Consider the following 13,692-nt stretch of genomic DNA (forward strand, 5'->3'; position numbering starts at 1 on the left):
GTTTGAGTTCAGGAGTTCGAAATCAACCTGAGCAAGAGCAAGACCCCGTCTCTACTATAAATAGAAAGAAATCAATTGGCCAACTAATATATATACAAAAAAATTAGCCGGGCATGGTGGCGCATGCCTGTAGTCCCAGCTACTCGGGAGGCTGAGGCAGCAGGATTGCTTGAGCCCAGGAGTTTGAGGTTGCTGTGAGCTAGGCTGATGCCACAGCACTCACTCTAGCCTGAGCAAGAAAGTGAGACTCTGTCTCAAAAAAAAAAAAAAAAAAAAAAAAGTGACAAGATGTAATGGTAGTGATGGTCCTACATGAAAAAGGTAGTCACATGAATCTTTCTGAATGACAGCCTAGTGGCATTTTATGTGACCTATTAAGGAAATGTTTGTGTCCTCTTGTTTGTAGTGGAATAAAATAGAGGCCATGCAAACTCTTTCCACCCACCTGCATGCCTGGCTGTGGGGTAGAGCTTCAGAGAATTCATGATATATCGTAGGATAGAAGCTAAGGAAGTACTCACTGCTTTTCTCTTCATATACCCCCTCAAAAATTGTGAGCTTTCTAAGTAAAGCCATTTTTCTGATTTCCCACTGGGTAGAGATCCATTCTACCAAGGAGTGACTTTTTACAAGAAAAAATGTGCAAATAATCTTTCTTTGATAAGAAAACACTAAGGAAAGTTTTTTGTTTCAGGCAAGAATGGGGATACCCTTCCACTCTCTAAAAATGCAGATCATTTACTGCACCTCAAGACAAAGGTAAGGACGTTTAACTGTGTGTTCAGACCCTGAAATCCAGAACATTTTTCACATTCTGAATTTTCAGGGTTACTTCACATCATAAACTGTATAAATTCTAAAACCATTTGAATGCAGAGCTGTGTCACCAGAACTGGGTTTCCTGTGATTATAAATTGGGCAGAGTTTATTAGAATTTATTATGAATGCATACAGGAAATTGGTTTTTCTTCTTTTGATATTATTATGAAAATAACATGCATATTTTTAAAAACTCAAAAGGTACAAAAGAGTATAAATCAAAAATCAGTCTCCTCCACACCCTATACCCCCTCCTCTGTTCTCTCCAGATATAATTGCTGCCAACAGTTTCTTGTATACCCTTCCAAGAAAAAATTTCCAACCGTGTGTATGTGTCTATATTTTTTTACATTAATGCTGTAAAACAGTTATCTTTCTCTAAAACATTTTTTATTTTAATTACACAAATATTTCTGAATACAGTCTTCATTGTAAAGAATTTAAACAATATTGACAGTTTATGTACTCGACCACCTCTTTAATTCTAATCTCCTATCCTGAAATTACTGTTATTTACTTAGTTATGTAGCTTCCTCTATACTCTGTATCTCTCCCTGCCCCCAGTCCGTGTGTGAGACAGAGTTGTATATATATTGAGAAATCATCATTTTCATTTGTGAATTTTTTTAATTATATAATTGATACACTGAACTTTCTTCTTTATTCTCCAAATGTTTTCAAGTACTATTTCTTTAAAGAAGGTTGTCATAAACAAAACTACAAATCATCTAGCCTTCCAAGCCTTCCTGCATTAAATGCCTCTCTGCTCATGTTTCTAAGGTTGAAGTTTGGTATGAGACTATCTATAAAGTACCAAAAGGGCCAAGATAAGATAGACCTTCATTCTTGGATTTCCAAAGCCCCACACCATTTAGGTGCTCTGCCTCTGAAATAATTGTAGCGACACAGAATGTGAGTGTCGGGGTTGTGTGCAGGTATTTGTGGATATGTCCAGAGTGGTAAGAGCTTGAGGAGTCATGTCATAGTGAGCCTCGTCATATGAAGTCTTACTTGAACATTCATCATGATTCTTAATCTTGCCAGGGTCCTGAGAACATTATTTGCAGCTCTATCTCTCCATGCGGAAGTTGGATAGCCTATTCTACAGCTTCTCGGTTTTTTCTCTGTCGGTTGAATTATGAACATGACAACATAAGCCTCAAAAGAGTGAGTAATGGCCCAACGTCTGGTCACATAAGAAGAAACTTCCTAAATGTGTGATCTGTGTGTGTGTGTGTGTGTGTGTGTGTGTGTGTGTGTGTGTGTGTGTGTGAGAGAGAGAGAAGTGGAAATGAACTGGATGCGAATCCTTGCTCAGTGAAAAGCTATTTGAAGACAGTTGTTACAAAACAATCTTATATTCCCATTTAGAATTAACATAATCAATTTAGGAGAGTGGGCAGGGGGTGCCCTAGAGGCAGTAAAGTTTAGGTTTTTCTTAGTGGTTTCGTACGTGTCTTAGTCATTTCCACGATAGGGCATTTGGTATTTACTGAAGAGATGTAAAGGGGGTATATAGGTTACTGTGGGCATGCCAGTGTTCTGGGTCCTGGGTCATTTGGCTTGCTTAGGGACAGGAAGCATTAATGTAGTTTGAACCTGGCTGGGATGATTTTTGACTCCTTTCTCACTAGCTTCTAACGTTGTTCCACCCAAAGGTTTCCAAAATGCCAGCGTTCCTTCGCTCTGCCCTTCAGATCTTGTTTTCTGAAGATTCAACAAAGCTATTTGTGGCATCAAATCAAGGGTCTCTACATGTCATGCAGCTGGTGGAAGGAAGCTTCAAGCACCTGCACGCTTTCCAGCCTCTGTCAGGTGGGAATTTGGTAACTGGCCACAGGGAGAGTTATCTGTGTCTGATATGTGACTTTTTCCCCTTTTAAACCTCACTGTCGGGGGTTCCCTCATGTTCTTCCCACTCTGCAAATACATTCACTCACATGTTTGCAATTTGAAGTAGGAGGACATATCTGGCAGATGAAGACACTAGATGAGATCTGAAATGTTCCTCACACCTACTCTTTTCTCACTGAGTTTTTGATTCCTTATTTGGGACCAGAGAAGTTTCATCATCCTTAGTTTTGTTAGCAGAACAAAAAGAAAGTTAAAATGATGTGTGATCTTGCCACCCAGAAATAGCTGCCATTAATATTTCGATATATTACAGTATGTGTTTGTATGTATTTTGTGGGCATGTTACTTTTTTGGTTGTTTATATAAAAGTGTTTATATATACAAATTCTTATTTATGTTAAAAATTTTTTTTCCATAGGCCATAGGCCTACCTGTGTTGTAATAGGCATTCAGTTTCATCACCTATGTTCATTTAATTTCATTATCTGTGTTCATTTAGTGTTCATGATGCTTTCTCAGTGTTCTTGGAGAACATGCGTGTACATGAACGAATGTGACTGTGTGTAGCCAACTTGCTTATTGATGAGGACTTAGACTTAGTATCCAGCTTAAGCTGGTAGTTCTTTGGATACTTCCCATGGTCCTTGCCTTCTTCTTTCTGGCCCTGGATTGTATCTGCTTCCCTGTCATTTAGACTCTGTCAACCTGGAAAGTCAATGTTCTTTTTTTTTCTTTTTTTTTTTCTTTTTTTTTTTCTTTTTTTTTTTTCTTTTTTTTTTTGAGGCAGAATTTCACTCTGTTGCCTGGGCTAGAGCAAGAGTGCTGTGGCATCAGCCTAGCTCACAGCAACCTCAAACTCCTGGCCTCAAGTGATCCTCCTGCCTCAGCCTCCTGATGAGCTGGGACTATAGGCACATGCCACTGCACCTGGCTAGTTTTTTCTATTTTTAGTAGAGACAGGGGTCTCACTCTCACTCAGGCTGGTCTGGAACTCCTGACCTCAAGTGATCCTCCTGCCCTGGCCTTCCAGAGTGCTAGGATTACAGGCGTGAACCACCATGCCCGGCCTGGAAAGTCAACTCTTTAAAACTTCAACTGTCACTGTTCATAAGCTGGTACAGAAGCATAAAAAAGAAACCCACAAGTTAGGGGTCAGATAAATTAAACTGACAATTTTTAATGAGTAACTGTAAATGTTTTTATTTAAGACTGTTTACCTTACAGTTAGTATTTGTTAAAATTCAGCTCTGCATTATGGATTTGACTTTATTTCTTCCTCCTTTCTGATCTCACTTGCCCTTGAAGTCCAGCTGGTTTCTTTAGCCTCTAAACTTGCATATTCCAGTCCTTTTCACTTAGCTCACACTGTTCTCCACCCTTTTCTACCCATCCCCGCTCATCCTTGAGCAGCCTTTTCAGTGTTCGGGGGCGTTATATACAGCATGTATTTTGGCATATAGCGTCAGTGTCCAAGTTTTATCCTACACTAGTCTTCTTGTTGCCAGACTGATTTAAAGTCCCTAGATGACAAAGATGGTTCATACTTGCCCATCTTCCCTTACTGCTAAGTATACACCAGGTACCTAGTAAATCAAAGATATCTGTTGAACTTGCTATCTGTTCATAAATTTGATTAAAAAAGCATTTAGGATGGATATGCTATTAATAATTACCCATATCTAATCAACATACATTATATGTATTCAAACATCACTATGCACCCCATGAATATATACAGTTGTTGTAAGTCAATTTACAAAATTAAAATTTTAAAAAGATTTTATAGGAAAGGGTTTGAAACAATAAGTTTTAAGTATAGATTTTAGTGGTGGATGCAGTTCTGATTCTTTGTTACCATAGTAGGCACCATGTTATTCCAGCCTGAGCAAGTGATACCTTCAATTTTATCTTTGCATACTCTTTACATGAGGGGTGGCTAATTAAATGAAAAAGGTAGGCAGGTTATCATCTCAAACTAACTTGCAAAGGTATCAACAAATTATCCTGTCAGTGGTTTTAAACTCTGAGGGTCTCACTGGCTTTTGCCATCGTCTCCAGGGCAGGGCTGGCTGTGGACACTGAATGAATTGAGAGACCTAACTGTTCTTCCATCCTCACAGGGACCGTGGAGGCCATGTGTCTTTTGGCAGTCAGTCCAGATGGGAATTGGCTAGCTGCATCAGGGACCAGTGCTGGAGTCCACGTCTACAATGTGAAACAGCTAAAGGTGAGCTTAGGCTTTCATAGAAGTGTGAATCATTGTACAGGAGACAGTTACCCTGCAGTTACACGATTCAGAGCAGATTGGTGGGACCTGGAAATTTACTGGACTTTTTTCTTTTTAGCAAAGAATTTTTTCAGTTTTAGAATCCTGGTTTACATTTTTGCAACCCAAAAGGTATACACTCTGTAACTTTAAAATCAGTTAATGAAACAAAGAGTGAAACCGTTTATGCCTATAAATTTGAAATGAAGGATTTGTGGATGATGAATCCACATCTAGGTTATGTTTATATTTTGGGTAGGAAAATACACAGATAAATAGTTGTAGGTAATAAGTGTTTCTTTCATGGCTTGCCTTATAAAGTTAAGGTGTTTCTACATTAAACAGCTAGACATTTGAAAAAGGACTACTGGGAAAACTTTTTTTTTTTTTGAGACAGAGTCTCGCTTTGTTGCTCAGGCTAGAGTGAGTGCTGTGGCGTCAGCCTAGCTCACAGCAACCTCAAACTCCTGGGCTCAAGCAATCCTACTGCCTCAGCCTCCCGAGTAACTGGGACTACAGGCATGCGCCACCATGCCAGGCTAATTTTTTTTCTATATATATTAGTTGGCCAATTAATTTCTTTCTATTTATAGTAGAGACAGGGTCTCGCTCTTGCTCAGACTGGTTTCGAACTCCTGACCTGGAGCAATCTGCCTCCCAGAGTGCTAGGATTACAGGCGTGAGCCACCACGCCCGGCCTGGAAAACTTTTTACTAATCAGTAATGATACTGTCATTCGTACATTGAGTCACTAATGATCTTTTACAAGTCCTCATCTTCATCATAAAAATCAGAATGCGAACTACCCAAAATTTGCAGTAAGCATTAAAAATTTACAGAACAATCCCAAACTGCAACACTTAATGGGTTTGCCTGTTACTGTTTAACTTAATCTTTATTATATTGTGGCAGGAGCCTGTGCTGAGCTCTTGTCTTTGAGCCTTGCCTAGCATTTAAAGAGTATTTGTGGCTGGGTGTAGTGTCTCACGCCTGTAATCGTAGACTCTGGGAGGCTGAGGTGGTGAGAGGATTGCTTGAGTTCAGGAGTTCAAGACCAGCTTGAGCAAGAGTGAGACCCTGTCTCTACTCAAAATAGAAAAATTAGCCAGGCATCATGGCATGATCCTGTAGTCCCAGCTACTCGGGAGGCTGAGATCTCTTGAGCCCAGGAGTTGGAGGTTGCTGTGAGATATGATGATGCCACTGCACTCTACCTGGGCAACAGGGTGAGAATGTCTCAAAAAATAAAATAAAATACAAAGTATTTGTGTGTAATGTGCATATGCTGTGCAATTATACATAAATATCCATGCCTAGGCCTTAATTTTTTTAAACCCAGTGTAGAGCTGTAGATTCCCTGTTCAATGACATTTATGAACAATTCATAGAGATGGATTTGCTCTGAGGGAAAAGCTTTACTCTGAGTTCTCTGCACATGCTCTCAGTATTGTAAGCAAACATGCATTTATTTATAAAAGATGAAATTAAAGTTTATTGCTTGGAGAAGTGCTTGAAGTTTATGGGAAGGTCACTACCACTCTTTTGAGTTCCAAGAAATGCTATTCTTTTTGAGACAGAGTCTCGTTCTATTGTCTGGACTAGAGTGATGTGGCGTCAGCCTAGCTCACAGCAACCTCAAAGTCCTGGGCTCAAGTGATCCTCCTGCCTCAGCCTCCTGAGGAGCTGATAATACAGACATACAGCACCACGCCCAGCTAATTTTTTCTATTTTTAGTAGAAATGGGGTCTCACTCTTGCTCAGGCTGGTCTTGAACTCCTGAGCTCAAGCGATCCTCTTGCCTCGGCTTCCCAGAGTGCTAGGATTATAGGCGTGAGCCACCACATCTGGCCAAGAAATGCTATTAAAAAACAACTAACCTAGACCTTCAGTCTTTCAAGGAAGGTATCATACAGAGTTGCCTCTTGTGTCTGTTATTTGTTCCCAGCTTCACTGCACAGTGCCTGCTTACAACTTCCCAGTGACTGCTCTGGCCATTGCCCCCAGTACCAACAACCTTGTCATCGCTCATTCGGACCAGCAGGTAAGAGAGGCGTTGGTGTTTTCTACTTTCTTGCTGCCAGATTGTAACTTGAGATAATGGACAACTTTAGAGGAACTTTTCTTTGAAGGTGTTAGAGGATATAAAGGTATTTTTCTCCTGTATAAAGCAAAGCTTTATGCATAGCCTGGGCTCACTGTAGGCCAGCAGTATCCATTGGTTTGCTGGGGCACAGTTTGAAAGGGGAAGCACTGAAGTTTTAGAGTAAAGAAGCAGAAGAGGATAGAGGAATTTTGACCTCCCAAGCTTAAAACAGGAAGAAATAGAAATCCTGAACAGACCAATTTCAAGTAGCAAGATTGAATCTGCAATAAAAAGCCACCCAACAATAATAAAAATAAAGCCCAGTACCAGACTGATTCACAGACAAATTCTACCAGATCTACAAAGCAGAACTGGTACCTATCCTACTGAAACTGTTGCGTAGCATCCTCCCTAACTCATTCTACAACAAAGCCAGTATCAGCCTGATACCAAGCCCAGGAAAGGGAACAACAACAACAAAAGAATTTAGAAGTACTCCTTTTTCTGAGTACTTTAGATGAGAGGTGTCCTGGGCCCAGGTGTTAAACTGGATATGGGGTGGAATAAGATTTTGAGAGTTGAGGCCGGGTGCAGTGGCTCACGCCTATAATCCTAGCACTGTGGGAGGCCGAGGCGGACAGATTGCTCCAGGTCAGGAGTTCGAAACCAGCCTGAGCAAGAGCGAGACCCTGTCTCTACTATAAATAGAAAGAAATTAATTGGCCAACTAATATATATAGAAAAAATTAGCCAGGCATGGTGGCGCATGCCTGTAGTCCCAGCTACTTGGGCGGCTGAGGCAGCAGGATCGCTTGAGCCCAGGAGTTTGAGGTTACTATGAGCTAGGCTGACGCCACGGCACTCACTCTAGCCTGGGCAACAAAGGAAGACTCTGTCTCAAAAAAAAAAAAAGATTTTGAGAGTTGAAAGTGACTGACTAAAAGGTGAAATAATTCACCTTCACTTTTGCAGATGAGGAAATCAGGCCCTAGTGAAATCAGGTACCTCATCTTAGCCAAAAATTACAGCTTCATCGGCTTTTTGCCACACCAAGTTGTAAGGGGAAGATCTTTAAAATACGTGAGCGTGAGAACATATTATGAAGTTATCAATAGCAAATATATCTTCATCTGTAAAGTGAGGATGATAACATCTACCTCGCTGAGCCACTGAAGATTAAATGTGATCTAGGAAACACTTTTAAGTTGACTGCTAGGCAAATGGTGCTTATTACTTTTATGAGCAGTTTTTACACTCACATGCACACACATACACACTCTATCCAAAAAAGGAAATCTCTCATTTCGGTCTTATAGATTTGAGTCCTTGACCAAAGACTCAAAGATTAGTGAAGCCATATCCTTGCCCTTATCACACCCAATGATAATGTGCACCTGACATCTTTTACTGTCAGTTGGTCCCTCACGTGCTTCTGTCATTAAATCTGGTGGGAAATTTTTATACCTGTTAGATTAGGAAAATGAAAGAGTTGATAATACACAGTATTATGTGTGTGTGTAAGGAAGCGGCACTCTGACACATTGTGTAAATTAGTGTAAGCCTTTTGAAGGACTTTTTGGCAATACATTTAAAAATTTAAAACCAACATAGTCTTTGATTTAGAAGTTTCGATTCTAAGAGTTCTTCCTCCATCTATTCTTTCAGTTGTACAGAAAGACATTTACATAGAGATGATTCATTGCAGCCTTGTTTGTAGTAGCCAAAGATCGGAAACAGTGTGATGTGCATTAATCGGTATGATACATCCATAAAAGTAATGGATTATTATGTGTTCTTGAAAAGGTGTGTAATTGAGCTATTTATACTTATGGATAAGGGTCAGTCTCTATGATATAACACAAAATGAAAAAATGCAAGATACACAATAATATGTATTGTGTATATAAAATATTTCTGAAAAGATGTAAACAGGCCAGGCACAGTGGCTCACACCTCTAATCCCAGCACTTTGGGAGGCAGAGGCAGGAAGATCACTTGAACCCTGGAATTTGAGACCAGCCTGAGCCACATAGCAAGACCCTGTCTCTACAAAAAATAAAAATCTGCCAAGTGTGGTGGCATGTACCTGTGGTCCCCGTTACTTGGGAGGCTGAGGCAAGATTGCCTGAGACCCGGAGTTCGAGGCTGAAGTGAACTCTGATTGTGACATTGCACTCTAGCCTAGGTGAAATAATGAGACCCTGTCTCTAAAAAATAAACAACAATAGAAAAAAATCTTGAGGAAGAGGGATGTCAAGATTGAAGGATGACTTCTCTTTTATTCTATAATTTCCATTTGACACTTTTTTTTTTTTTTTTTTTTTTTTGAGACAGAGTCTCACTTTTGTTGCCCAGGCTAGAGTGAGTGCCGTGGCGTCAGCCTAGCTCACAGCAACCTCAAACTCCTGGGCTCAAGCGATCCTCCTGCCTCAGCCTCCCGAGTAGCTGGGACTACAGGCATGTGCCACCATGCCCGGCTAATTTTTTGTATATATATTTTTAGTTGGTCAATTAATTTATTTCTATTTTTGGTAGAGACGGGGTCTCACTCAGGATGGTTTCGAACTCCCAACCTCGAGCAATCCGCCCGCCTCGGCCTCCCAGAGTGCTAGGATTACAGGCGTGAGCCACCGTGCCCGGCCTAACACTTTTTTATTTAAAAAAAAAATGGTGCAAAAGCATAAGTGTGAATAAGATACAGTCAGGGTTTGTTGGGTAATGCTCCTCTTTCTGGGTACCAGCCTGCACTTTTACTGCGTCATGTCCTTTCCCAGGTATTCGAGTATAGCATCCCAGACAAGCAGTATACAGAGTGGAGCCGGGCTGTCCAGAAGCAGGGGTTCCACCACCTTTGGCTCCAAAGGGACACTCCCATCACACACATCAGTTTTCATCCCAAGAGACCAATGCACATCCTCCTCCATGACGCCTACATGTTCTGCATCATTGACAAGTCCTTGGTGAGTTCTTCCCTGCTACCTCACTGCATCCTTTTTACTTTGGAACCTTTAAGTTCTCAAAGCAACAAGTACAATGAGATCGAGGGAGGAGAATCAGAATAAAGTTCCTAGTATACTCTTTGGAGTAGAGGAGCTTTTGTTTTATAGATTTCCTCACTTGTGTTCCCAAGCTCAAGAGGCTCTCAGGGAAAGGGCTGGTCTTTGTGTACTGGTTTTTTGTTGATTTGACTGTTTCTCTACTTTTCCGATGAGTACATAAGCTTATGTAGGAAAGTGATTCGTTCTGTATGTAGAAGGTGACCCTTGTCAGGGAGCACCATTGATTTGCCTGACTCGCTTTCGTCTTGGAACTCTGGAATGCCTCAGTAACATGGCTTCATTAAAGGAGGTACAGGCTGATGTTTTGACCACCGTACTTCTTGGCTGAATATACTGAAAGACTATTTGTGGGCTTGAGGAGTTGGTCTTAATGTCTTGACAAAAGTGCAGCTGGGAAAATTCCATTCTTCATGGCTGGGATTTAGATGGGATGTGAGCGTTTTCTTCGGTTTTAGATCCCAGCCTCTTTGCCAGCCTCTGTTTGGATTCACCGAGAATTTATGTCTTTTCTGGGCAGGCACTTTCTTTCCTAAGAGCATTGTGGCCACGCCTGGAGTGCACTTTGGGCCCAGATTACAACCAACACAGCGTATTGTGTATCTGTGAAGGTGGGGGTGGAAGGAACATGGGGAAAGCAGCAGATGGCTCCAAAGAGGTGTGCATGGGGATGTGTCATTGGAATCATCCCATGGGCCCTACGTCCTCTGGGTGTGGGAAGCAGAGCTGGCTGACAAGTGCCTTCTGCGTGACGAGTGATACAGGAAGGGCCCCTCCCACTCGCTTGCCTCTTTGTAACTCAGCCCAGATCGTTTTTCCCAAGCGTTGGTTTTAAGCCCATCACTTCTTTACACTGGGCAGAGCAATTTCCCAAGGAAGTCAGAGATGAAATATCATTTGTTTAGCCAGAGGCCATCTCTCAAGGTGTCAGTGACATCAGCGGGGGTGGTTTGTGTTGAGGTTTCGCCTGGGGAGAAGTTCAGTCACTTAGCCAGTCTGTGAGTTGGTTAGGGGAGAGTCTAGAAAGCACAGAGCCTGCGTGGGCTGAGCTCCTGCACATGCCATTTTTTCCTCTCTGACAAAGTGTGACTGATGAGACTGTCCAGAAGCCCCAGCTGGGCCCTTTGATCTTGCCAGCATGGAGCACCAAGCTCTCTTCCTGCCTTGTACTCCTGCCCTCTGCAGCGTGGCTGAAAAGTGGCTGTAGCTCTCTTCCCGAAGTAAGGACAGTCAGGAAGGTAGTGAATATGTGATATGATGGTTGGAAGATGGTGTTGGCCTGAAAAACCACCACAGCCCTTTGGTCTATAGAAGACCAATAAAAGTTATGATTTAAACAGTATATCCTTCATCAGCTATATATTTTAATGTTAGAGAAAAATAAAAAGAAAAAAAAGTAAAAGATAGGCCGGGCGTGGTGGCTCACGCCTGTAATCCTAGCTCTCTGGGAGGCCGAGGCGGGCGGATTGCTTGAGGTCAGGAGTTCGAAACCAGCCTGAGCAAGAGCGAGACCCCGTCTCTACTATAAAATAGAAAGAAATTAATTGGCCAACTAATATATATAGAAAAAATTAGCCGGGCATGGTGGCGAATGCCTGTAGTCCCAGCTACTCGGGAGGCTGAGGCAGGAGGATTGCTTGAGCCAGGAGTTTGAGGTTGCTATGAGCTAGGCTGAAGCCATGGCACTCACTCTAGCCTGGGCAACAAAGCGAGACTCTGTCTCAAAAAAAAAAAAAAAAAAAAGTAAAAGATAATTATATATTTTAAAAAATAAAAAATAAACAGTGTATCTTTTTTCTTTTTAGCCCCTTCCAAGTGACAAAACCTTACTCTACAATCCACTTCCTCCCATGAATGAATCAGATGTCGTCCGGAGGCGCACGGCCCATGCCTTTAAAATTTCTAAGATATATAAGGTAAAACATGGTGTGTTGTATTCTGGACAGTTGGTTCCTTTGTAATATTATGAAAATGTAATGAGCTCCATAATAGGAAAATAAGAGCACCTTCATTTTACTTATAGAGAACCTGGTTTGAGGGAGACAAGTGACCTTTCTGAGGCTGTCTGTCCCTTGTGTGTATTTCATTATTCTTGCCTCACTAGGTAAGAGGCAGGTGCATTATACTTAACTAAAATGCATCATACTTAACTAAATGAGAAATGATGATGTTCAAGTGGGACCTTTATTAGTGTGAAAACTGGCTCTTAAATTTGACTTCCAGTTGGAGAATGTTCCATATGATAAATTTCCAGCAAACAGAAGTCATGACTGTCTTCTTTCTGGGCTAGGCTTTTCATTGTATATAAAACAAATATCGGGGGCTGGGCGTGGTGGCTCAGGCCTGTAATCCTAGCACTCTGGGAGGCCGAGGCGGGTGGATTGCTCGAGGTCAGGAGTTCGAAACCAGCCTGAACGAGACCCCATCTCTATTAAAAATAGAAATTAATTGACCAACTAAAAAATATATATATATATATATATATACAAAAAATTAGCCGGGCATGGTGGCGCATGCCTATAGTCCCAGCTACTTGGGAGGCTGAGGCAGTGGGATCGCTTGAGCCCAGGAGATTGAGGTTGCTGTGAGCTAGGCTGACGCCACGGCACTCACTCTAGCCTGGGCAACAAAGTGAGACTCTGTCTGAAAAAAATAAATAAATAAATAAACAAACAAACAAATATCTATTGAGCTTATGATATTTTAGCTATTTGGGCCAACTCAGAAAGAAGCCTCCATAGTCATGCTTCTCAGATTGAAGTTCCTTTTGGGTCTTGGAACATTTTCTCAGGGGTCTACAGGAATTTTTTTTAAGAAGAATCTATAAATTATTCAAGTATGATTAGCTTCTTGATGCATTTGTAACCTGCCAATTGTCAAGAATTTAGGTCTTAAAGCCCTCAGTTAACATCAATACCTAAGATAATAAGAGAATGACAGATTTTCTGTCCAAAGAAACATGAAAAATCCTCCTGAAAACTTTTATGAATGAACTCAGTTAAAAGCTCCCCAGCCTTGAGCTGTAGTTGGAGCTGTTCAGGAGGCTGAGGCAAGATGATCACTTGAGCCCAGGAGTTTGAGGCTGTAGTATGTATTGATTGACCCTAAGGCCCGTGAATAGCCACTGTACTCCACCCTGGGCAGTATACCACGACCCAATCTCTAAATAAATGGATGAATAAATGCATCTATACATGCTCCAGCCTTTCTGGCTATTTGAAGTTCGAGGGCAAGAAATATTGTCAGAGATTTAGATCACTTCAGCCTTGAACTAGGCTAAATTTTTTTTTTCATCTTTTTTGGTGAGTAGTTCAGCTTCTGATGAACTAGGCTAAACTTTTAGCTCTAGTTATTCTATTTTGGACTAGCCCTGGAGCCTAACTCCTGATGTAATCATTATCATCTCTGCAGCCTCTGCTTTTCTTGGATCTTTTGGATGAAAGAACACTGGTAGCAGTAGAACGACCCCTGGATGACATCATCGCTCAGCTCCCACCACCCATCAAAAAGAAGAAATTTGGAACCTAAAACAGGGCACTGTGTCCTTCCTTGAACTGTCTACCTTATTACTTTTCACAAATCATGGTAATAAAACAGTTATTCTTGAGAACAA

At 41.3% G+C, this 13,692-nt stretch overlaps 1 protein-coding gene across 4 annotated transcripts in view; it reads left to right on the forward strand.

The window, feature by feature from the left end:
* The window catches only part of UTP4 (UTP4 small subunit processome component), a 32,751-nt gene extending 19,059 nt beyond the window's left edge, over positions 1 to 13,692 (forward strand). For all 4 annotated transcript variants that reach the window (XM_012742401.2, XM_020282729.2, XM_012742402.3 and 1 more), the window contains 8 exons: positions 695 to 759; positions 1,864 to 1,986; positions 2,478 to 2,634; positions 4,794 to 4,900; positions 6,886 to 6,981; positions 9,798 to 9,983; positions 11,885 to 11,995; positions 13,491 to 13,692. In XM_012742401.2, coding sequence (XP_012597855.2) covers positions 695 to 759; positions 1,864 to 1,986; positions 2,478 to 2,634; positions 4,794 to 4,900; positions 6,886 to 6,981; positions 9,798 to 9,983; positions 11,885 to 11,995; positions 13,491 to 13,607 — 962 coding nt within the window. In that variant the 3' untranslated portion in view covers positions 13,608 to 13,692. The remainder of the gene's footprint in view (positions 1 to 694; positions 760 to 1,863; positions 1,987 to 2,477; positions 2,635 to 4,793; positions 4,901 to 6,885; positions 6,982 to 9,797; positions 9,984 to 11,884; positions 11,996 to 13,490) is intronic.

Source organism: Microcebus murinus, chromosome 20 (assembly GCF_040939455.1).
Source record: "Microcebus murinus isolate Inina chromosome 20, M.murinus_Inina_mat1.0, whole genome shotgun sequence".
Classification (NCBI taxonomy): domain Eukaryota; kingdom Metazoa; phylum Chordata; class Mammalia; order Primates; family Cheirogaleidae; genus Microcebus; species Microcebus murinus.